General features: G+C 41.4%; 1 protein-coding gene across 4 annotated transcripts in view; it reads right to left on the bottom strand.

Annotated features, from left to right (window-relative positions):
- Positions 1-25,772, bottom strand: part of GLI3 (GLI family zinc finger 3) — a 211,403-nt gene that overhangs the window by 17,411 nt on the left and 168,220 nt on the right. For all 4 annotated transcript variants that reach the window (XM_054059828.1, XM_054059825.1, XM_054059826.1 and 1 more), the window contains one exon: positions 25,163-25,303. In XM_054059828.1, coding sequence (XP_053915803.1) covers positions 25,163-25,303 — 141 coding nt within the window. The remainder of the gene's footprint in view (positions 1-25,162; positions 25,304-25,772) is intronic.

Here is a 25,772-nt window from a genome sequence, read left to right as displayed (position 1 = left end):
TGATGGGGCGCAGAGCAGATGTGCTGGACAAGGTACAACACGTAATCTGCAGGACTTTATGTTTCAAGTGCAGATCTCTAGTCTATTCATACTATACACACCTATACCAAAAGTGTGCAGAAGCCTTGTGCTGTGAAATGGCATTGGAAAGGTACAGTGAATTTAATGTGTACTCTTCTTTCCTGAAAGCAAAAGAAGTAATGGGACAAAATGCAACGCATTAAAGTAATTCTTGGCAGAAACTTCCTGTAAACATTACAGGCCATAAGTTATTTGGTTAAACCTACACAGCCAAGAGGGAAATGAAAATCTGAGCGTATGACACAGGCTTTCCACTTAATACAAAAAACTTCAAGGATGGTTCAATCAGTTCACAATAGCACCTCCTTTTACCTCCCACTGAGTGGGCATTCAGACACCATAGACACTTTTCAGATAAATTCTCCACAGGACGCTTTTTCTCTTTGTCCCAGAAAACAAGCTTGCTCCTTACCCTCCAGACCTCCTGCCTTTATTAGTGTGAGCATCGAATAAAACTGGCCTTTCTCATGGGCATAAAACTCCCTTCTCCACTTCCTCTGCAGCCCAGGCTCACTGCAGCAGCTGACAAAGCTTGCCCAGGATGGTGACTTGATCATTTTTCTCTATGTCACTCCACTCGCTCACTTGTCAAGTATCTTGTGATCACCCTTGGAGCACTGCTGTGTCCCTCCATGCTCATCTGTCCTGCTCTCTTAACCTGTCACTCCTTTCCTACTCCCTCTGCTCTTCCTACAATCAAACCCCTCTTTGCACTGTTTTCTCTCATTGCTCTGATGCTCCAAATGGCCTCTGAGAGCTCACCTGCAAAGGTATCTCGTTCCCATGCAGCCCCCCTAAGAATCCTCATGTTCAGGTAAAGCTTGGGAGAAACAAGCCCGTGATGTCATCTGCTAATCTGTGTAATTTCTTTAGACCCCTGATGAGCTCCTCCACTGCTTTTTTGCTGAGGGGTGATATTTTAACAGACCTATAAATGTGCCCAAACACTGGAAGTCTGATCTGGAAGAAGACACTTGCTAGACATGAAATCAACACAAGTAAGAGGCCAACAGCAAAAACAGGTAATGCTTTCAGGTAAGGAGATTCACAGCATTTGTAAACCTGACCACGTAGGGCCAGATTCAAATGCCCTCACTCGCTCAAGTTACGATTTGAAAACTGATCAGTCATCTGCTATGGACACGTAGGCAGAACTACACAAATACGAAACAGGAACTGAATCTATAATGGATTTTTTTATCATTAGGCAGAAAAGATGTGCTACATTTACAACATGTTTAAAGGAAGAGGGAGGTCTCACTGTGCAAACAACGGCAATTAGAGAAGTTCAGAACTTTGTGAACTCCGGCATTCAGGTTCTTTGACTCAGATAATTACCTTTGGATTTTGCACGGTGGTTTTGGCTCCCTGGTCCCTATTATGAGATGGAATGAATAGTTTTGAGCTTGTAAAACAAAGAACAGTCAGGAATAAGAGTATTATGCAAAGCAGCAGCTTTGGTACAGTACAATAAGGATTTATAGGGTTTCAATTTATAATCTGTTTGTAACCTTATTACACCCATGAAATGTCACATTCCAGGGACTAGATCAGAAGGATTTTTTTTTCCTGGTGAAATTGAATTTTGATGCAGTTTAAGGATGTGAAAAAGCTTTTCTTTTAATTTTGTAGGCCCAAACCTGCAAGTTTTACTTACGTTGGTAATCCTTATTACAGTAAATAGGCGCATGAAAGCAAATGATATTACTCCCTAGTGTCAGGGTTACTAACATCAGGCTCTGAAGCACCAGCTCTTTATTACTAAGAATTTCTGGACTGAAAAAAAAGAGCCCCCATGAAAAGCTGGGATTCTACTAGCTATCTCCCATTGCACACAGCTCCAAAAAGCTGCTAAACAGGGGTCATTTGCAGAATACCAGTCACTTTCATGCCACTTCAATGCTCATTACCAAAGCTCAGTCTGTCCTGGCTCATTTTCTTTTCTTTAAAAAATGTTACTATTACCATTTGGCTCCAAAACACCCCAAAAATGAACAGAGTGAGCTGACCTAAATAGTGATTTCAACCTCAGAATGCCCTGGCTTTGAAGGTGGAAGCTCTGAGATGGATTTCAATTCCAGAGCAAAAGGAAAAAAAAAGCCATCAAATTCACTGAAATAAAGGCTGAAGTTGGCCTGCCATCTCTTCTGAAGAAGCTCAAAAACAGACGTAATGGGAAGCACAAACGCTCACATGGTACTTAATTCTACTTAATACATGTTCTTACACAATCAATGCACACTGTATGTGCAACTCTATATTGTAAGAGATGATATGAGCTGACACTGGAGGTAGGAAACGTTCCATTTCCCTCCTCCAGGAGTATGTAAGTGTATCCTAGCTGACTGCTTGGAACCCATTAGCTATTCAACACATAAACAAAATAAAAATGTGCTCTCACAGTAGTGAAACAGCAGGAGGAAAGTCTCTTCATACTGGTGGAATGATTTTGGAACAACACGAGAAAAGAATGATTGTCACCTGCAACTGAGATTGCATCTGAAAGCGAAGTGTTATTTGGCAGATAAAGCAGAAAATGTTGGGAAAATGTCTTCACATATGCTGGAGAAAACCAGGAATAGACCATGCTGTATTTGGTGTCATGTGGTAAGTTAGTGGTACAGCAGAAGGCACATCACTATTGCCAAAAATTGATTTAATTTTAATCTTACAATGGCAGTTATAGACTTTTATCTTCTCACAGTTATTTCCCTGCATTTTAAAAACTAAAAAAGTAGGTGCTAAATAACTCCTCACTAAACCTCACTACTGACATCAAGCAGAAGTAGCATTTAAATCACCTTCTAGCACAAGCGTTCCCCTGGACTATGCTGCCAGAGAAAGCCCCTCAGAGCCACTGCATTTCCTGCATAGGAAACAACAAGTGAATGGCGAGAAGGCATTGCAGTAAGAACATCCCGCAGCTGCATGAGGGAGTTGTGGAGCCCACGGGGCTGCACAGAGGAAAGTGTGTCCAGCAGTAACAGACTGGGTAGCTCTGAGGCTGGTTTGGAAGAGGATTAGCTGTCCCTGACTGATAAATCCTGCAGGGAGTACTCTTATTTAGTGTTTTGCATAGGGTATGGATTTGTCCTTAAGCCCACATGCAGTTAGAGACAGCAGGGGGCTTCCTGGTCACCAAGCCCATCCCTCACTGTGGCATGTCCCACTACACATAATCTGGTCATGGACAGAGCAAGCTTCGTCTTCTAAGTACATTGGTGATCTGTTCCCTCTGCTCCCAGTGGACAACTCTTCTAGGAACTCACTCCTCTGCTTGTTAGCAACTAATTTCTAGCTTCAATTTATTCACAGCCAAATTTATGCTCATCTGTTCTTGTGCCAGCACTATCCTTTAGCTTCAACAGCTCTGCTTCCCTGCACGGTGTTTATTTCTCTCCTTCCCCCACTTCAACTAACTGAGAGACAACACTCTCCTCTCTGCCTTCATTTGCTGGATTAAATGAGCTGGTTCCTTCTGGTGTTCTCTAGGATGACCAAATCCTCAATCTTCCTCTCACCCTGCTTTGGCCTGAGGTGTGGAAGTCCATGTGTCCTGCCTGTCATTTTGTTCCTATTTTTCTCATTGCCTCATCCAGGACTGCATTAGTCCATTCCTCTTTAGTGGTCCTCTTGTTCCTCCTCTTCACCTGGCCTAGTACAACTTCAACTTCAGAATAGTATGAAGTAAACCAGAGCTCACCAGACTCAGTATAACAGAATTCAAACTTGCCTGTCCTAACTTAGTTTTTAAGTACAGATCTCTCCTCCACTTTGTACTTGAGACCACTACCAAACTGTATGAGTAACTCATAACTTGTGAATGCACCCTTCCTAACAAAAAAACCTTGGGAAATTGTATCTACTACTATGGCCCCAGTAAAGGCAGAGACTTCAGACCCAGGAAAGCTAAAGCCCACATACACAGAGGTATTTAGGTCTTTGATACCCACTGAACACAGTCACTTACTCATGAGTGGTGTGCATACTTTTAAGGTTCTTGACCCGCACAGCTTCTTGAGATATCTGAGTGATTGCAAAAGGAGTATCAGCTTTCAGCAAAGTGACAGGGCAGCACTTGAGCAAATACCCATGCTTGCCTGCTCCCCAGGGATGCAATCCACAGCTCATCACTGCTCTGCGCTACCATTTTAGGTAGTCAGGCAACTAAAAGATGACATCAGGAAGGCCCCTCTACCATCTCATTAACATCTTGATAAAGATTAACTCCATGATCCACGGCAAGATGGACAGAAAAAAGTTTTGTAGACAAGTCAGGATAAAAAGGAGGTCCTAGTGAGGTAGGAAATTTCCTGTGATGACAGAAATCCTATTGTGAGGAGTAAAAAACCTGCATCTCCATGGACTGAAATCCCCAGCAGACTTTTCAGACACTTTTCAGTCACGGCAGTCAAGTCTCTCTCTAAACCCTGTGACTAGCTGTTAAAACAATGCATGCATTTTAATTTCCTTTTATCTGCTAGAAAAAAAAGGTATGGATCCTTTCTGTCCTTTCTCTACTAAAGATCATTTGCGGGCACAACTAGGCTGAACAACCACAGGAGACTGTCCACAATGTCTCCTCCCTGCTGCACAAGTCAAGAGAGTGCTTTTGACCTCACGCCCTTAGGGTGGCATAAGTACTTAAGCCATTTTTAGTTCCTGAGATGGAAGAAGTACTTAAGCTGATTTAAACCTGTATGGTAGCATAACTGCTTAAGCTGCTTGCAGTTCCTGAAGCCAAGTTGAAGCCATAGCTATAAGAACTCTGCATTTCTGCATAGGCACAAGTCCAGATAACTATCTCCACTCATGCTTCCTTTCCTTTGGAGGCATTTATTGTTATTCTATTAGAGTTCTTGAGGCTGTCTGGCATAGTTTATGGAAGATTTAAGAAATGCTGTTGCGACAGATCTCTGCTAACGCTTATTAGCAACATGACAATTTACACCATCTGCTGATCTGGCCCAAAGCAGGTCAGCGCCTCAACAGTCTTGACACCTTGGCTGAAATGGAATACCCACAGTTAAGATCAGCTGGATCTTAAAAACACTGCACAGCAATTTCCTCTGTGTATAATGAATGCACTAAATACTCCGTCTGCACACTGCACTCCTCAGCCTGTAATGTTTGATCTTGTCATTCAACCTCAATACTTAACTTTCTAAGTTTTCCACTATTAAGAAATTAAGCCTCCTACTCCCCCTAGATTTGGTCACGATTGTGCACCTCAATGAGGACTAGTGGCATACCACATTTCAGTAATCAGATATTTTGGGGTTACATGTCTGAGAGAGGAGTGTGACTCTTTTAAATAGTACAAAAATATGTACTGCAAATGCTTCAGTCAAAAAGGTGCTTATTTCAGAAAGGAGTGAAGTATGTGGAAAATAGGATATAATAATTTAGGTTATTTTACAAACAATATACTAACTCTGTGTACATGACTTTTAATACTTAGTTGCAAGAAAAAAATTAGACCTCAGTCAGCATTCCAGCTGAATTCATGCTTGAAGCTCATTTATTTCTGTGCTGTTCTGGATTCCCATCTCTGCCCCTTGAGACCTAGCAATAGCAGTCAATGAAGAAAGGGAGGGATCAAAATTAGAAGTCCAAGTCAACTGAAAAATAATGATGATTTACAACTTGAGACAGCCAACGGAACTAGATGGATGGGGATTGCAGGCACAGGATAAGGGCAGCATGGAAACCGATAGCTGGAACAGAGGATGGAAACAGAAAGAAAGAAAGTGGCAGGAGTTGAGGGAGATCACATTGGGTTCTGCCCCTAACAGTTAATCACCTTTTCTTAGCAAGATGTTGCTGTACTTCCAACATCATGGCCTCAATAGCTCATAAACTGCTTATTCACTTGCCTCAGTCTGAAGGGCTTGGGTTAGTCTGGCTGGTTTCCTGGCATCTGGGAGAGCACTCCCATGTGAAGGGCAGACTGAGGGGAACCCCAGAGAGGTTGCAACAAACAGTTGGGATCAACAGCTGGGCTAGTACAGCTGCCACTGGGAGAAGACTGGGTTTACAGACAGATTTAAAAATGTATTAAAGATCTTGGGTCAGTGCAACACATGGAACGAGACTATTCTTGTCTCATGGGGTGTACAAGTTCAGAAGCAAGAAATGCACAAAGACTGAGAGCAGTCAAAGTGATAATAATGAATGAACATTTGCATTTTGTGGAGTTGACTATAAGCCTGAGCAGGAGTCATCTTTTTACCTCAAAGGCTGTTTAAGCAAGCCACAGCGAATCATATGATTTTTTATGTATGGGCTTGAAGAAGTCTGATTCTCTAAATGTAAAACTGTATATGCTAATTGGAAGGGCACTACACAGAAGGGTTGTTATCTCCTCACCTCCCTGTTTCAGCTGAAAATATAGGTCTGATTATTTTTTGTTCATCCCTCTGCACTAACAACAGGAACAAAAGTTCTCAGTCCCCAAGTCAAAAAAAAAAAAAAAAGCAAGCTTTCTTTCTGCTTTTCCTTTTGTTCTCTTGTGATAAATTCTGTAGTTGTCTTCGTTGCCTATCAATAGGTTAAACATATCCAACTTGTGTGTTTAAATGCTAAAGACAGAGAATTCCCCAAGGATACGTCAATTGTTGGCTCTTGTACAAAGAAAATACTGTATTTTGCTCAGAAGAGCTTTCTGTGGCAATTTAAAAACAGTGAGACAGACACAATATCCTGGAGAGAGGAAAACCTGCCTTATTACATTCCTGACCCAAGAGAAAGGATCTGCCCTTAGGACATAAAGAGAATCAGTAGGGGGAAAAAAAGAGAAAAGTTATCTAATACTAAAAATAAAGACAGTGGTTCATAATACAGCATGACCTTCTTTTAATCTCTGATACAGTAGTTATATGGTATGGATATGATATAATACCAACAGGGCAAACACAGCTTGCTCATCAGGCTGATAATCGACTTCCTCAGCCTGTACCTACGTTTCCAGGTTTTGGACAGCTTTTTGGTAGGCTTTGGGATGTTCTCTAGAGGGAATGGAACTTAAGGGATATTGCAGGGATTCTTTCCCAATAAGAACACATCTTGTTCTTGTTTCGTTTAATATACATACATTCACGTATACAGTACAGTTAAGTCTGCTCGCAGGAAAATGCAGTTCCATCAAGGGCAATGTTTTACAGCTCTCCTTTGATTTCCTGTGTAAGAGCATGCAGCTATAAAGGAATGGGTAGAATTTTCATCTTTGTTTCCGAAACCTGAAAATTTAATAAATGAGATTCTGCCAGAACATCAACATAAATGTTGTGGACATCACTTGTTCCACTTTTACAGTGGAAGGAAACATGCTTTGATGTTTTTCAGCTTTGTTTTTTTCTCTCATGTTCCCCACCATAACTCTGTCTAAAAATCAACTGCCATCTCTTTCTAGAAGGTTGCATTCTTGTATTACTAGCTGGGAAGTAAGTTAATAAGTGAAGCTGGTATGTTACAAGAATTCCAGCTTTCATGACTCTTTTTTTTTTTTCCAAAGGTATTGAAATATTTATTCAATACATGCTGCTGTGGCAATTGGGCTTTACCAGTTCCTCCAGCACTGATGCTCTGTTTTGTATTTGCCTTTGTTTAAGCAAGGTATCCCAGCTTCCATATTTTGTGAAGTTCTACCTCTTTCTTCAACCACCTGAATCTGTCACCTGCCCAAGGAGAGGGCTAATTGCATTTATTATTTAAGGCAGCTGCAGCAGAAAAATGAAGGAACTGAAAGTGGAAACCAAGAACCAAATGCTCAAGTCAGCTGTTCTCAAATGGGGATGTTTTAGTTACATCTCTGCCATCCAAGGATATGCCCTGCTCTCCTGAGAAACGCTGAAGCAGGGAATGATGCAACAAGGTGACAATGAGGATGACTAAGTTCCTAGGGCACTGGGATGAAGAAGCCTGTAGGGAAGAAGTGTCCCCGCACTGTTTCTGAAAGAGTACAAGAGGCCAACTGCAAGATAACCATTCCTGGCATTTCTCCCAACCACCTTCTACTACTTGCCTGACATCTGCATTACTTCCCTGCTCTGGCTGTCCTCCCAGTGTCCTCCGCCACAATGTGCTCCTCTGCGCAACTCCTGCTGCTTGTGTTATGCGCTCCACACCACTTCATCAAAGCTGGTAAACTCTCCTCCAAGTTCCATTCACTCTGCATCTTTCTTGGTACAAACCATGTGTGTTTGGAAGCACAATTTTAGTCCTGCACTGAGCATGAACTATGCTAACAGAAAGAAAGCCTTTTACTACAGGGTAACCCTTTCTTTTCTGAAAGGGTAGAACCCTACTACAACTTTCACCTTCACCGAGACTTCAGCTATGCACAGAAATCACTTTAAGAAAAATAATCTTACATATCCATGTTTGGCTTATTTTTACTTTGTGGGTTTTATTCTCTTCATATTTACACCCAAATTACATTACACCTTCTGTGTAAAGGTCACATGAGAAAAAAATAGGGTAATTTGGTGCCTGCAGTGTAAACTAACAAACCCAAGACAGAGTAGCAAGAAGAAAAGCAGAAGGAGAAAGAAGCCAGGCAAAGTGTACACCAGTGATGGAGAAATCAAACTTGGCTCAAAAGGCCAGGACTGGAAGAAGAGACTGAACAAAGGCTGTCTGCTGACCGGTTTGAGACCTGTTGCTCACCAAGTGACGAAGCTGTGATGTTACAATGCAACAGGAACCAAAGGTGGTCTTCTCCCATATCCTATACCCCAGCCCTGCACTGATGACCTTCAGCCTGTGCTGCCTGCTTTCCTTCCATCTTTCTCCATCGCACATGCATTCAAGCTTTCCCCACAGGATTTCTGAGAGCTGGCTACAGGCAGGAACGCTACAGAGTGAGATGCAGGAAGGATTCCTGTCCTCAGGAAAGAGCTCTACTGCATGACATCCTGCCATAAGCTCACAAAAGAGGAGATTCCCATTACAAAGAGCTCCACATTCCCCCCTCAAACTATTCTAAACAGCATTGCACAGACAAGAGGGAGTTTTTCCCTACAGCTGGATTGGGAAGAGGGTAAAGAATGGCCTGAAACCAGTCATCTGCCCTTCACTAGGTCTGAGAATACCAGTGAATGTTGCCTAGAAAATGCACTACCTGATGCATTCTAGGAGTGACTGAATATGGAAAGAGAGAAAAGCTCAACTTCAACATTTTATGCCTCATGATCTTTGCATTTAGGGATAAAAGTTGATTTTATGTGCAACTGCTATGGAATTTCCAGGAAAACCAAGTTAAAACCCATTAAAAGTCCTTCACAGGCACCACCTAATTCAAGAAGTGGCTGACTTGTTTCTTTACAAATCTGAACTTGCATGCAATCTTTAACAAAAACATACATCAAAAATAGGGCTTACCTTATAAAACAACAAAACTTGAAGAACCCAGCACTTAGCACTGCTACAGATGTCAGCATAACACACTTAAAAGCATATATTCTATTTCTGGATTTTTGTCATGGTAAAAAAGATAGACCACAGAGGACTCCTGCCAGCACACTTGAGAGTCATCAGAAAGAGGCATTATAATAAGGTATTTAATCTTATTTGCAGATAGCATAAAGAATGAAAATACTGTCCTGATTTTGTAAGAAGCACACCAGCACACATGATGCAGAAGAACTAAATACTGTGGACATTTTCCCACATTCATGCAGAAGACAAAAATCTCCTTCCTGACACAATAATTCACCCAACTTCAATGGCAATCAGACTTGCTGTACTTATTAAACCTGAAATTAACTATTCTTCCCCCATCTTGTTTGGCTTTGATTAATTCCAGCTATTGCTCCTAGCTGAGATGCACAGATCCTGCTTTCACGAGCCACTCTGCTCACATGGGCTCTTATGGCAGCCTGGAGCCCATTCAACTTGACTGGGTCCAAACACGCTGAGCTCTCCGCAGAAGCAGGGCTTCAGCAGCTCCTATAGTTAGTTATTGAGCTGTGTGTTCAAGCCATGCTCAAAGTAATAATACTTTCCTTTAAAAAAAGGTATGCTCACAAGAAAATAAAATGGGAAGAGATTTCTAATCTTTACATTCCACAACACAGGAGCCAACAAATAAACGCTCAGCAGTAAAGATGTCAAGAGCAGAAAAAAAATGGAAATAAAGAAGTAGCCAGCAAAATATCCTAACAACTGTGGTGCATCAAATGAATATACAAAGCCAGAGCTGTTTTATAAAAATTGTACGGTTTTAATGACAAAAATATGTTAAAATTTACCCTACCTTTCAGTGCATGCATTCAGAAATAGATGGCAAGCAGGTTAGTACCAACAGGCTCTTTGAATTAAAGTGTAATGGTATATTACAGCAGCTTTATATAATTTTATATTAGCAGAAAGAAACCACTGAATTCCACGAGCCAACTTACTCATCTGTGAAAAACTAGGTAGAACAAGGAAAAAGCTAAAAAGTACTGTTTTAAAAAGATTTCGAAGTCTTCTATACTCCCAGATTGTTACAAAGTACTTGATCCCTTCCAAAAAAGTTAAATCATTGCCTTCCTTTACTGAAAATCCTATGCTCCTAATGGGGTGAAATAGCAAGGTAAATGTCAGACAATTAAACGGGATCTGCTCTTCAGGTTTTATTAAACATATGGACAGTAACACTGAGCATACAGACAGGATGTGCTGAACAATATGCACTTCGTTTAGTTCAACCTTGGGCCAGATTTTGTAAAACCATGTGCTTTCTTCTGCTTTTGGTACTTTGTTAATGATTACAGCATAGCTAACTCTGATCCACTTAAAATGAAAGAAAAGTTATTCCTCTGCAGGATCGTCCTCTGCAACTTAATGAGTAAGTCTTCCAATTTTTTTTTAAAGAGAGTTCTATGCTTGCCACATGGATACATCCAAATTGCCCGATGATAAAAACACCAATGCTTTGTCTGCAGAAAAAGATTTTTTTTCAATATAGCAGGATTTTTTTCAATAAATGCACTTAGTGCCTCCTTATACATAATCCACAAAAGCTGCATTTCAGATTAGGAGACAAAACCTGATCCACTTTTTGCAATGAAATGCATAAAAACCCCAAAGAAAGTCAGAAACATAATGACTTAAAAATACAACAACACTTCTAGCAGAAACTACAAAAAAATGATGGCAGGGATAAGCATTATCAAAATCTTTACCAGACAATATATGTTTTAATGTTTGTTTCATCACAGAAGAGGTCCTGATAGAATTAATACGACACTGGTGGGTGACAGAAGCAATGGTGTGTTAGTAATAACATAATGTGTGAACTGGAGATGATATTTCGGGCACACCCTTTGTAACAACTCTAAGAAACATTTCTAACAAGCTTCAGCACGCGCAACGTCTTATTGCTCCTCGGAGACCTCCCTTGGCTTTTTTGCCCTGGACATGCCTTTAGAATTCATCTTTCACACCTGCATTACACTTGGTCATCCCAACCACATCCTAGCAAAGTCAGGGTTAGCAAAGGTCTGTCACATGTTAGAAATTAGTCACCCTTGATGCTCCAGGGAGCAGCAGCAGAGATATTTTCTTTAATCTCTCTCTTTCCACGGGAGGACATTGTCAGTTGTCTCGTGTATACCACAGACAGTCTTGTGTTGTAGCTAGACTACAGACGTGTGTTTGAGCTGTTGGAATGAAAACTGTACAGAATCCCTTAGTAGAACATGAGGGTATCACCTAACACTCAGAACAGAGCGAAGGCCAATTTTTTTCTGCCCTGCATTCCATGTGCTAACTTTAATTGACTTGCAGCTAACTTAACAAGTGCTTTTGGCAACTAAAAATCAATCCCCTAAATAGTCCGGTTTATCTCAAAGAGTCATCTCTTCTCCTGCATGCTATTGTGGCATCATCTGAATGGGACAGACATCTGCTGGCAGTCAGCCCCAGGAGTCTGCAGGAGTAAACCAAAGGGCAGCCCCATATCTCTGTAACTCTCCTTCATCCAAAAACTATCAGAGCTGGAGTCTGGCGCCTACAGAATGCAATATAAAACACACTTTGTTGTTCAGGCTTTTTTACTAACGGTAAGTGTTGGAATCCCCTTGGCAAATAATTTCCTGGATGGTAATCCCTTGGCTCTGATCCATGTAGAGAAAGTGGCTGCACTGGAGGGAGGTGTGCAAGGCATATGCTCCAGCTTTGTGAAATGAAGTAGTCTCTTCATTAAATATCAGTGGCCAAGCCTGAAAACTTAATATTTGCCCTGTCTATTGAAGTAAGCTAAGCTCACTGCTCAACACTCTTCAAGCCACATGTAATGTTGCAAATAGTCAAATACTGAGGAAAGAGTTTTCTTGATCATCTGTGATAATATGGGAAATGGTTTAGGCACAAGAAAGATATGTGAAAACTACCCCAAACATAGTGAGATACAGAAATATGCACCGTATGATAATTAGTACTGATAACAGTTTAAAGCATAAAGCCTGAATTTTACTAACTTAAAGAAAGATTACACTAAAAAAAAAAAAATCACATACTTTTTTTAAGCTCCTATATTCTCAGGCCTCCTACAGAGGGACAAAAATATCCTAATAATTGAGCCTAGTGCTGCTAACTGGCAAAACGGTCTACAATGCACAGTCCAGAGCTACAGGAATGCCTCTCCATGGCCACCAGACCAGGTGGGCTTGATCAGTTTTGACATATATAAGTTTAAGTTTTCTGAGACAAAGGGAGAGAGAGGCTGTGTGGGCGTAATTCCTGCAAGTCACTGAATTCTGGAAAGCAGTTTGACTAAGTTTCCTTTACTTGTAGACAAAGGCCGTCACAGGAAGAATAAAGCTGGTACCATCCTCACATGTGCCGTGAAGAGAACAGTGAGATACTACTTTTTTAATTAACTCATCCGAAAGTGATGCAGTCTTAACTGAAACACTCTAATCCTTGATTCCTCAAAATAGGAAGCACCAAAGCAAAATAAACACAGGAAACCCACTTGTCCTTTGCACTCCAGAAAGCTAAAAATATCCCATACAATCATATCACTTCTTTCTGGATACACTCCCTTTGCATTTCGTCCTGACATAGAGGGCCTAACCATGTGTGTACTTTGAACAAAGATCATAAATAAAACCAGAGCCAAGGGAATAACAGGAGTTAAAAAAAGGACAGTAGTAATTTTAGGTGCAAATACTTCTGGAGTAAGCTCTTGCTCTCACTGAAAACATTCTGAAAAAGGTCCCTGCATTCAAGGGGTGTTGCCCTCATCTGGCAGAGATCCCTGCTGGGGTAGGTGCTACCTAGAGGCAAAGCTATGCTGTGCTTCTCTCTGAAAATTTAGTTCCTACCTGCCGCTGTGCAGCTCTTTCTTTTAGTGCTTTCTTGACACATGTAGGAGAGGATAAAAGCCTAATGGGTGCAATTGTCAGCACAATATAAATTACTGCAAGGAAAAACTTGATGCATGGCTTGGGATCTGAAAGAGGAATGTCCACCATTGTTTGTGATTATGGATCACATCACAATCTAATAGCAATTTTTATTTAATCAATAATTTCCATGCTGAACAGACAGCCCTGTTACAGAGAATCGACAAGCAGGTACTGATAGCGACAAGGCTTGTTATTAATCTTTACCCTGCCAAGATATCAACCAAACTACTGTAAAAAAGCACCACCAAGATGGATTTAGGTGCTTCTTTTTCTTTTTTCTCTCCTTTCTGCTTCTCTTCCTTTCTTTTTCTTTCTCCTTCTTTCTTTTTCTCTCTCTCTTTCTTCCTTTGCCTTTATTTTCCTCTTAGCTACATAGCCCCATTACCCTTTTCCCTTTCCAGGTATGTAATGTTTCATACACTTTATATTCTAAGTTTATTTGAAAAATCTGGGGCTTGAATTACACAAAAAGGCAATTCATATTAAGCAATTTCACAAATCAGTGGGACCTAGCCCAGTGCTCAGTGTTAGCCATTATAGGCTAATAAATCATACTTTCTCTTTGAGATGTCAATCGCCAAAGTGCTTTGTAAAAATGTTGGCATCTGTAATTCAGCGAAGCCTTTTCATCTTGAAATAAGATGCTCCAGACTGATAACAAGAATAATCCTCTCTTGATCAAAAAAAAAATCTGCATTTTACCAATTAAAGCTGCTGCCAGAAGCCAAACGGAGCAGCACTGAGACTCCACTGTAGTTTATCTCTGCTAAACACAAGGAGGGATACAGTTAGAGCTTTGTTTCATTTTCAGCTTGACTACTTTATCTCATGGAGAACTGCAGCATCTCAGCCCTGCGATACACGCAAGAATGGTATATGCAGACCTCATACCTACAGTGCAAGCCACCAGAAGACCCACTCCTGACAAAACCACCACCCATTCATTTTCTAGATTAGGCAGCCGACACCTTGAAGAAAAGTCATGCTTATACAAAAGTTTAAGCACCGGAAAACACTAAATTCATTTCAACATGATAAAAGGCTGATCTGTTTTATTTTTTCCTTTCTATTAAAAGGTTACACAAACAAAAGAGACTGCAAAAAGGAATCCATGCATCCCAGCCCTCTCAAAAACAAATGCAGAAGTTGCACTCATGCCTGTATTTAGCTAGTCTGTCTCTGCCTCTGTCAAGCGTCCAGTTCTGGAATCCTCAACTTAGGACATCGAGCTGTTGGAACGGGTCCAGAGGAGGGCTACAAAGTTGATCGGAGGGCTGGAGCACCTTCCCTACGAGGACAGGCTGAGACAGTTGGGCTTATTCAGCCTGGAGAAGAGAAGGCTCAGAGGAGACCTTATAGTGACACTCCAGTACCTGAAGGGGGCTACGAGAAAGCTGGAGAGGGGCTGTTGATAAAGTCTTGTGGGAATAGGACCAGGGGGAATGGGTATAAACTGGAGAGGGGCAGATTTAGACTTGGACATCAGGAAGAATTTCTTCACCATGAGAGTGGTGAGACTAGAACAGGTTGCCCAGAGAGGTTGTGGATGCCCCATCCCTGGAGGTGTTCAAGCCAGGTTGGATGGGGCCTTGGGCAGCCTGTTCTAGTGGGAGGTGTCGTCCCTGCCCACGGCAGTGGATTTGGAATTAGATGATCCTTAAGGTCCCTTCCAACCCTAACTATACTATGATACCATGATACTATAATAAGTGCATGCTGATCTGCCTCTTCTGTCTGAGAAAAAGCACTTCCACTTGCAATAGCTGGGCCAGCACTCATAGATTTCTATTCTTCCTGGCTGGAATATGGGCAGCTAAGAGGGAGAACATGGCACTTGTGACAAACACATGGAGATAGGCTGCACTGTGGATAAACTCCTGTTCATTGGTTAGGATGGAAAGGTCAAACTGGAGTCAATACACAAGCCCAACCTTGCATGCAGCTTAGAAGCAGCAATAAAAGCGGCAGGGACTTATCTTTTCTCTCTTCTACATGATATACCTACAAGAGTTAGCTGAAAATCCAACTCACTCTGCAGCTTTACTCTTGCCTATTCGTTTGTCATTCAGTCAGTACAGGCTCTTCTGGGACTTGGCTGGGAGTTTCTTATCCTACACTTCTCCCCCAAACTGGAAGTCACCCATGAAACATCATTAACCTGGAAGCATACACTAGCTGAACTCCAGGCATAATAAACCCTTCAGGTAAGTATGCGTATCCACAAATCACCTAAATATTGCTTTGTGATTACACCACAGTTTAGCCGCACCTGGCTAAATCTCAGCAGCTAAACCCTGCAGCTGAGCTTCCAAAATCCCTTCCCCCACCACCCACCCCACAGGGAAAGAGGAGCGGGAAATGAGAGGAAAAAGACTTGCTGGTTGGAAACTAAAACTATAGCTTTAATGAAATGATAATAATAATAATGATAATGAAAATCATTAGAATGTAATAAAATATATACAAATATATGAGATCGTGCCCCCACCCCTCAGTGACTATATGTCACGACAAATGCGGCAGAGCAGACAAGAGGGAGTGAGTCCATGGCTAGGAGGGAGCTGGACTCAGGAACTGAAATCAGAAACTCAAGGATCTGGGATCACGAACAACCAGATATCCTCTCTGGATGTTGGCCATCACAGAAGAGAGACAGACCCTCGTGATCTCTCAGTTTTATACCGAGCATGACGTATATGGGTTGGAATATTCTGTTGGTCAGTTCAGGGTCACCTGCCCTATTCGCCCTTCCTTCCAGGTGCAGCTCCTTTTCCTCCAGCTTGAGGATGGCCTTGGCTAAGTATAACCTTCGACCCTTTTGCATATCAATGCCCTGTGTTATCAGTTTAGAGAAGAACACTGTCTCAAGAACATGCAGTTAGCTTTCAGAAAAATGAAGCTACTTAGAGCAACTGAGTTAGTCACAAATCTGACTCCTATCTAGCTCAAACCACAACAGATTAAAAGGACTGATAGAGGCCAAATCCTGCTCCCTGCCATACACAGCCCTTTCCACTCAAGTACCCACTTGTTCCAATGGCAATTGAAATGTATAAAGTAACTTCTCAGGGCACAGGAAGAACACTGTTCATCCCTACCCACAACAGTGAAAAAGAAGTGCTATTTAAACAACATGCCACATTTTAACAATCTCTTTCAGGGACACCAATTCAAAGACAATGACTTTGGCAACTTGTATGAACCGTAGCTGAAGCAGCAGCAGACTAACAACAAGTTTTCCTAATGCTGTGAAAGAAATGCTAATTACAGAGGAATTAAAATAAAAAAAATGATTACATTTCTCTCTCTAAATCCCCTCTTAATACTTTACAGATTAGGGTGGATTTATTTTTTTGTAAACCTTTCTCTATTAATAAAAGAAATCCCCACTTTAATTTTTTTTTTTTTTTGGCTTTCTCCTCTGTGATTCATCAAAAGCCAGACTCTAGGTAGGGGACCTGTCGATGCGCTTGTGTAGTGGAGTGCTGAAGAGGACCTGAGCCAAAGCACAGCTGGCCTTTGGGTCAAGCCCGGAGTGAGTAAGATCTCTTCACAAGGCAGCAGTGCTGACTTTTAACACTGCTGGAAGGCACAGGGCATCACTTTGGCTGGCGCGCACAAGCTGGCGCGCACAAGGATATGCTGGGAAGGCAAACAAGGGCCATGTCAGACCCCGAGGGCTACTGAGGCTACAGAGTAGTGAAGTCTGTCTGTGATTATTTAACCTTAAAACCCAACACCACTTACACGGTTGCTTTTGGTGGGGGTTAAAGACATGCTTGATTTAAACAAGTCTGTGTTAGATACCCATGCAGAAGCAAAACAAAAACGAACACACACTTAGGGGCACAGATCTGCTCACTAGCTTTCTCATGCCAGTAATGAATTGCTGGCCTATGAACAATGCTACCCTTCTGACACAGTTGAAAACTATGGGCTCAGCAGCCTATAATCCAACACAGTAAGATGATGCTGTAATTATAACTCAGCTTTTAAACACGCATCAAGAAGGAGATTTCAAAATCTAAAAACTTCTGGAAAGATGTTTCTCATAATTATTTGCTATAATCTCTCCTTCTTTCTCTTCCCCCTTGTTTCGTCACATCTATAAAGATCAAATATACGGAGGGGATGCACAAACTGCGAAGAAACCTTTCCATGGCACTTGCCTGCCTCTGAAACAACTCCCTCCCTTCTCCATGTTGTCCCAAGCCCTGGGCTTGTCTGACTTGAAGAATGATTTCTTTTGTCCGCAGTCTCCAAATATGGATTAGGGTCCAGACACCACTGAGTGAAAAATAAAATAAGATGCAATAGAATAAAACCAACAACAAAACCTTCTTTGGTGTTGTACGCAAAACATTCTCGTTTTGTCAGGAAAAAATGATTACTATAATGGATTTCATGTTCTTATCTATTCCCTACTCTTTTCAATTTAAAGGAAACATTTCTGAACCTTTCAGGGCAGTGGCTGTAACTGCCATGCACAATGATCCTGCGAATGGGCTGAAGCTTCTCTATGTTACTGTGCTAGAACCGAATAAAACTACAATGAAAATGTAGTGCTACAATGTGCTGAAAATTGGCCCTGCGAAGAAGAATTAAAATTTAAATAAATCCCTGCGCAAATCTGGAGATGCATGCAAACCAGGATGTGTAATTACACCCCTTTGGGATGGTGAAGGGCCTTGCCTAGGGTAGCTGGGACTTCACCTGCATTATAAGCAGCTGCAAGAACATCTCCAGTGCTCAGAGAGGAGAAATCACTAATGTGCAATGGATAATCTGCATTTTGGGGCAGCTGTGTGTAATCACCTCCTTTCAGGCACAGTTGCCTACCCACACAGGAGCAAAAAGCACCTTTTAAGCTCTGTCAGCTTGACACCAGTTGCTCATAGAGCAGTTTCTCCTCCTGCAAGCAGAGGGCAAAGTGTAGGTCTCATGGTCGTTCATGGCTCTGCCACTGCAGCTGTTACTCTGAGGAGCCCCTCTAGTCTAGATTATTCCCCTGTTTCAGCGGATATTTTTAGAGAGATGAAGCTCTCTCCAGTCCTTACCTACCACTCTCTTACAGGAGAGGAGCAGAGGAAGAAGCAACAGAACAAGAGCAGGAAGGCAGCAGAGGGAGTGAGACTTTAAAAGCCAATTGGGTGTGTCCTGATTTCTAGGTGTCCAGAATGACCCACTCCAAAGAGGTCTGGTCCTTCACGGAGTAGTGTAAACCACCTTCCAAGGTGCACAGCATTGATTATGGCACCCCACGTCACTACAGAGGCTGCAAAACCTTTTCTGTAGGCGCAGAGGGCAAAACCCTAAGAAACTCAACTCAGGGAACTTCACATAATGATTCTTCTGGGTATCCTCAGTGCACCACAATTACCTTGGGAACATATGGGTACCTGAGAAACACAAGAAACTTTCCTTTTGGTTTGGGTAAGACAAAAGAGCCTGGTGGAGCATTACAGCAGCTGCCCAGGGAACATGCCAGACACCAGGGCTTTGTGAAGTAGCAGGAAGACCTCAGCAAATGAAATTCTGAATGTAAGCCATTGCTGTCAGTTCAGGGCTTTTTGATCTCATCTAATCAACTGTAACAACAATGACAAAATTTTATTGCTGTACAATTAAGGAGAAAACACTAACAAAAAATAGCTCTACAGTTCTTCAAGCATGTTTTTGAATTAAAAATAATTATCATCAAGTCTACACAGCAAGGGGGATGAGAAATAGGCAGCAGTGTGTTTTTCTGATTGCCATTGTATTAATATTTAACAATAACTTCAGTCATTTCCTTGAAGGATAATTTTCATAAACAAACTTTTATCTTTAGCATCTAACCCCTTTGCAATATTTTATTCTTGAACTGATTTCTGGAGGAAAAAAAAGACAAACTGCAACAAAAAGCAGATTTATAAAAATATACAATATCTTATTAGCTTCTGGGCAATCAAGTGCATTTATCACATATTTAAAACAAACTCGAGCTCAGCTAAGCCCAATTATAATATCTCGCTGGGCAGAGAAATTAATTAAACAGCTCAATGATAAAGACCCTAGCAGCAAACTGAGGCTTTAAAATAAATAAGATCCTTCTTTTTTTTCCTTTTAAGAAGAAGGGAAAGAAAGAAACCTATAATACACATGTTCAAACAGCAATGTAAGCAATCTTTTCAGGAGCACAATGCACTGTAAATAACACTACCTGGCAGGGAAATGCAGTGGCGGTTCTAATACGCTCTTCAACTTTGTGATTTGCTAATGTGCAGCACACGCATCCCTTTGCATCAACTTCAAATAACCCTGGGATCCCAGTAGTGCAGCTCGGCGACTGAACCAGAACAAGGGCAGAACTTGTCAGGATTTAGGAGCTTTCAGCAAAACCCTTCAATTGCAGCCGGCACCTTATTCCATAGAAGGATATCAATTATAGATAGTGACTTGCTTTAGCAGAGCAGTCGGTACTGTCAGACGCTAGATAGACAACCATGAAGAATCATGAATCTTTCTATTAACTGTAAGGGGGGCAGGGGGGAAGGATGGATAGGTGCTATAAATAAGGCAGAGCATCTGAATGGTTTAATACCTTGCTTTTTGGTGTATGTATCATGAAAATTTAACCACATTGAATTCTAAGTGCCACATATTGCTTGAAAACAAGAGCTCCCACACCAAAATCACTGCGGTGTCAAACCCTTCTGGGTGGGTCAATAATAATTCTTTTATGTAGCTTTGCAGTTATTTATTCATAGCAGCCCAGGTTCTGTTCATAAATCCAGTCAGAAAGCATCGTCTCTCTGGGCCTAAGCACACTTCAACTAGCACCCACATTTTATGCTAATAAAAGCAGGGTTTTGCTACAGAAAACAATACAGAAAAATGGCATCAAATGCTGACTATTGTGTTCAAGATTGCAATTTCTACTCTAAAGCTATATCATGTATTCAGACACAGATTATCTTTGTATTTAACATTTTACAAATGCTATATTACACACCACATTGTAATGCATATATTGCTGGAATCTGATACACCTGCAGTTGATTTTGAAGTAAATTGGGACCCATCATTCCCAAAAAGGTATTAAAGCCATCCTCATGTGACAAAAAGACCAGAATATACACAAATTCTTATTTATCTCTTTAAAACACATGCATATGTGCTTGTGTATACACCCTATACGTGATGGGAGTAATGACACCTATAACATGAACTGTACGCATTGCGTATTGTAGAAAAGCTCCTGAGCTCTGCTCAACCTGGCGTGACCAGAATTCACGCTGAGGTACCTAACAAGACAAACAGCTAGAAACATACTTCTACCTTTTCCCTAAACACTGCAGTTCCTCTAAAATTCCAGTGCTTTGGGGTGCAAGGCCTCGATAACAGTCTGTTCTGTGCCATGGGATATTTTGGATCTGATATCTTACTATTGTGTACGGCTACAAACAGTATCTTTATTCCCCTGAAAAAAACCCTCACAGTCATTAAAAGACTTACTGCTAGAGTATGTAGACCCTGAAAATTTAGCCTTATCAGGACATACAAGAATGCTTTTCAGGACTTCTTTCTGATACTCTTCATTTTAAAAAAATTTTCTTCCCAGCTGAGCTTCCGAAGTCCACGGTTTAGAGCCTTGTACAGATGAAATACTACTCTAAATAATTCCAAGTCAAATATACAAATGCATTTTCCTTTCTAATGAATATGTGCTACATATCATTTACTCAATGAAGTGAGTGATATGGAAGAGATTTCTTGCACTTTGTGAAGGTTTTCATAGCTCACTTGTGAGTTTCAACTTACAGTTCTTACCCATAGTATGAGGAAGCAGGTGTGTATATACAATATGATGTACTATCACATGTGTAGTGCTGTATCACACCCACCCCACTCCTGAACACATGACTGCATCTCCCTGCCCATGCTAATCATCCTTTCTGACTGCCAGGGAATATAGACAAGCCTGCAGATTTTATCTGGATGAGTCTTGCTAGGGCAATTTAAGCCTTTATTGCCTTTATCTATGACAGTTGCCCCTGCCATTATGATTACTACCCCACAGTACAGTCAATAAAATAGGATGGTTATGCATGCTTTTGATGTCCCAGATGGCAGTCCAGCATCTGACTTCAGATCCAACTTCAAACTCGGGTGGAATAATGGGTGCTCTGCTGAGTCTGCCAGCAGGTTGGGAATCACTTGCAGAGCTGCAGCACGTGCAGCCAGGGGAGGCAACATGGCAGAGCTCTGCTGTAAGGTTTGAAGGTTAATATCCTTTATCCTGCAAAGACTTGACCTTGCTGGGAAGCATAGCATAATCCTAGCTACACACTCTACCCATACGCAAGCTAGCTCGAGTCTCTGCAGACAGCACTGAACAGCCCCATCTACAGGGCTATGGAATTCCAGGGTGAGGACCTCATGCCTAGATCAGGGCCATTCCTTCTCTTGTGTTTGAGCAGTGTCTAGTGCCACGGGACTCTGGGCCTCCAGCTGCTACTGCAACGTAAGTATTACTGAGCTAAAGATATACTCACACCACTGAGACGCATACTCTCGGTGCCTAGTTCAAGTGAACACTTGCACGTGCTAAGTCAGGAACTCATAGAGTGCAAAGACAAAGAGGTAAATATAAACTATGGCAATTTGCATTTAATAGGATTTAACTATGAGTATTTGGGTGGGAAGCATACGTAAGTCACATGAGTGGGAGATTTTCAAGGGCTGAACTCAGGGACTTAATGCTTTCTGCTAGAGTTATACACCTAAACTAAACCAGGACTGCACTCCTGTGGAGACCTACTGAGACCCAGATTTCATCTACCTAGTTGATGCAGGTGTACATCAGTGGGCTGTGGCAATCAAGGGCAGACAAAAAGTGGGAGAGAGAGACCACAGAGAAGAGCCAGACTTTCAGAGTTAGGTGTCTAAAGACCTTTGCAATTCTAGACAGAAATAACTCACTCAGGTGTCCACAGCAGGGCTCCGTTGGAGCAGCAAAAAAAAAAATCACAAACCAGGGCCCCATCACTAGGTCAAGCTGACTCTTAGAGCTTGATTTGTGCTACTTCAGTGTGATGGTTGTGATGATGATGATGATGATTTTATTGTCTTCAGGACATCAAAGACTTGCACTTCATAATCTTAAATGACATCATAACATATCCGAATCCTGAGCTCTCGCAGAAAGAACTCCTTGTTTCATAGAAATGTTTTTATCTTCCTTCTTTATGTCTAGAGAAATCTATTTCTGATGTTGCCATCATGCAGGAACATAAGAAATATACTTTTTTTTCAGGAGTCTTGCTATTAACCCTTATAGAACAGTCAGATTCACTACAAAAATCAATCCAAAACCAACAATTGCATTTAAAATTAATTGCATTTCACAGGCTGCAGAAGTGGGCCTGTGCGAACAAGTTCAACAAGGCCAAGTGCAAGGTCCTGTATCTGGGTCAGGTCAATTCCCCATTTCAATGCAGGATGGGGGATGATGTGGTTGAGAGCAGCCCTAAGGAGAAGGACATGGGGGTACTGGTCAATGGGAAGCTCAACGTGAGCCGGCAATGTGCACTCACAGCCCAGAAGGCCAACCATGTCCTGGGCTGCATCAAAAGAAGTGTGGCCAGCAGGTCAAGGGAGGGGATTCTGCCCCTCTATTCCTCTCTTGCGAGACCCCACCTGGAGTATTGTGTGCAGTTTTGGAATCCCCAACATCAGAAGGATATGGAGCTGTTGGAACGAGTCCAAAGGAGGGCTACAAAGATGATCAGAAGGCTGGAGCACCTTACATCCAGGACAGGCTGCGAGAGTTGGGGTTGTTCAGCCTGGAGAAGAGAAGGCTCCAAAGAGACCTTATAGCGAGGCACTGGCACAAGTTGCCCAGGGAAGCTGTGGGTGCCCCATCCCTGGAGGTGTTCAAGGCCAGGTTGGATGGGGCCTTGGGCAGCCTGATCTAGTGGGAGGTGTCCCTGCCCATGGCAGGGGGGTGGAATTGGATGAAATTTAAAGTCTGTTCCAACCCAACCTATTCTACGATTCTATGAAAAAAAAAAAAAAAAAAGTCAATCAAACTATCAGTCTGTCAATTTAATTTACCTGAAACTGAGAAACATTAGCTATTAGCTAACAGGCACAACGGGATTCAATTGAATTTTAAGCCTGAAACTTCAAAAATCACTCTTCCTCCTTCTCATTACCAAGGGCACCTTTATTCTGAATTTCTCTTTTATTTCATATATTTTGCTGTAAATTATTTATCATCATCACTGGCATCATTTCTGAATACTGAGAAAGATTTGCCAGGCATCACAAAGTTTCAGTCTTACAATTACTAGCAGATATAAAGCCTGTGCCGAGCCCCAGATAATGTCAACTGGTCTGTTTGCATGGACTCACTTGCAAGACTAACACTTGGTCTTTTAAATGTGTCCAGCCTTTGCAGCAGCAGTTTATGGGGCATTTGTGCCCCATACCACATTATGACACTGAAAGAGCATCTCTTTAACACTTCATCTTGGCCTACTAAAACGTTAGGGCACTTTTCATGCAAAATGTGTCCAAAAGATTCTTTTTAGCTTGTGATATTATTTTATTTATTATTATTGTTGTTATTACTACTACTAATATCTAATAATAATATGAAGAACTGAAAATATATCTTGATGAACAAGTGCAACACCAAGAGGCTCTCACACTCACCTGGGATTCCTTAACTAAGATCAGCTGTCCAGTTTACCATTTTGCATAATGTTTGTAAATACATGGTGATTTTTTTGCTTTCTTTTTTCTCGGGTGCAAAATACATTTTCAACAAGCTATTTCAGAACTATTGGCCACGTTATGCTATAGAATTTACATAATCTCCAGGAAGGTATTAACCAGTTTTCTACAATAAACACGATTCTGACACATCGATCATTTGCTGAAAATGTTCCTCTCTAATCTTTATTAGGATTTCTTTTTTCCCAGAGTATTTAGATACGTTCTATGATGCTGGTAATTAAGAGAGGTGCCGATAGCTGAGAAGGCTGGAAATGGCAGGGAGGTCTACCATTTCTTTTCTAGCTTACAATACCACAAAATAGAGAAAATCATTTATTTTGGAGAACTGGTAGAGAGGAAGAAAAAACAGGGCAGATATGAATAATATTTGATATAGAATGAGTAAGGCCATACAGTTCACATTTGCTAAAGACTGAAATAACTCAATCTTCACGTATTTTGCCAAATAATCCACTTCAGTTTACACATAATAGTAAATTGATACCAAAAACTCCCTTAGGGAAGGGGAAGAATTCCCCTTGCCCATTTCTACTGTTACACTTCCTTTTGGCAGAAAAAATCAAACTTGGCTAAAGGTTAATAATAATTCATGTCCAGCTTACTATTACTCAATAACTATCAAAGTCTCTAACTCAAAATAGCGTTTGCTGGCTTACAGGATCAGAGCCATTACAATCTCTATTGAAGACTTTATTGAATTTTACACTAAGCTTTAGCTGACTGAACAGGTCAAGCACTGTGGCTCTGAGTTTTCTTTATTCTCAGAAACTCATAAACCCCTCTCCAGTTTGCTGCGCTCTTAGCTAAGAAACTTGACTCAGCACAGGGTCAGAGAACCCGACCCCCATGAAAAAGGTCACCTAGTTTTAAAACCCAGTTCCTGAATACCATTAACTTACATGCACTAGCTGTTCCTGTGTGTCAAACTCCCGGGAACAGCCTTCCCAGTGGCAGTTTGTCTCATAGACCACTTCAGGCTCCTGTTTGCTTTCATCTTTGTCCCCTTCCTCTTTTACCAGGGTCATTCCTTCTGGCTGTTCCTGGAGAGAGGAAAAAGAGAGGGTGAGGAGAGGAGAGACGAAACCAACAAGGGAGAAAAGTGAATTAAAAGAAAGCATTAAAAAGAAGATTTGGGTGGGTGTGTAGGTTATTTTACGCTCAGTTCACTCTGTTACTCAGTTCCACAAAATACAGAAGCCCAAAACAAGCCTGGTAAGCCAGAAGCCATTTGCAGACTATACGTGTAAAATAATTTTTTCCTCCTGAGAACTACTCACTGCAGATAATTTCTAAAAAAAAAAAAAATCCCTTTACATTTCAATACCAAGCAAATTGTAAAGGTTTGGCTTCCCTCTCCCCATATTTAAGCAGCTCTTTGCAGCTATTTGCGCATTTACTCCTTTTTATTCAGTAGTACCGCTAGTGAAAAGACACAATTCAATATTGTTGAATTAATTGTATTTGACTTTTGTACTATGGTTAGACGCAAAAGGTATCACCGGTAATCCA

The sequence above is a fragment of the Cuculus canorus genome, chromosome 2 (genome assembly GCF_017976375.1).
Source record: "Cuculus canorus isolate bCucCan1 chromosome 2, bCucCan1.pri, whole genome shotgun sequence".
Lineage (NCBI taxonomy): Eukaryota > Metazoa > Chordata > Aves > Cuculiformes > Cuculidae > Cuculus > Cuculus canorus.
This window is presented reverse-complemented; position numbering and strand designations above follow the sequence as displayed.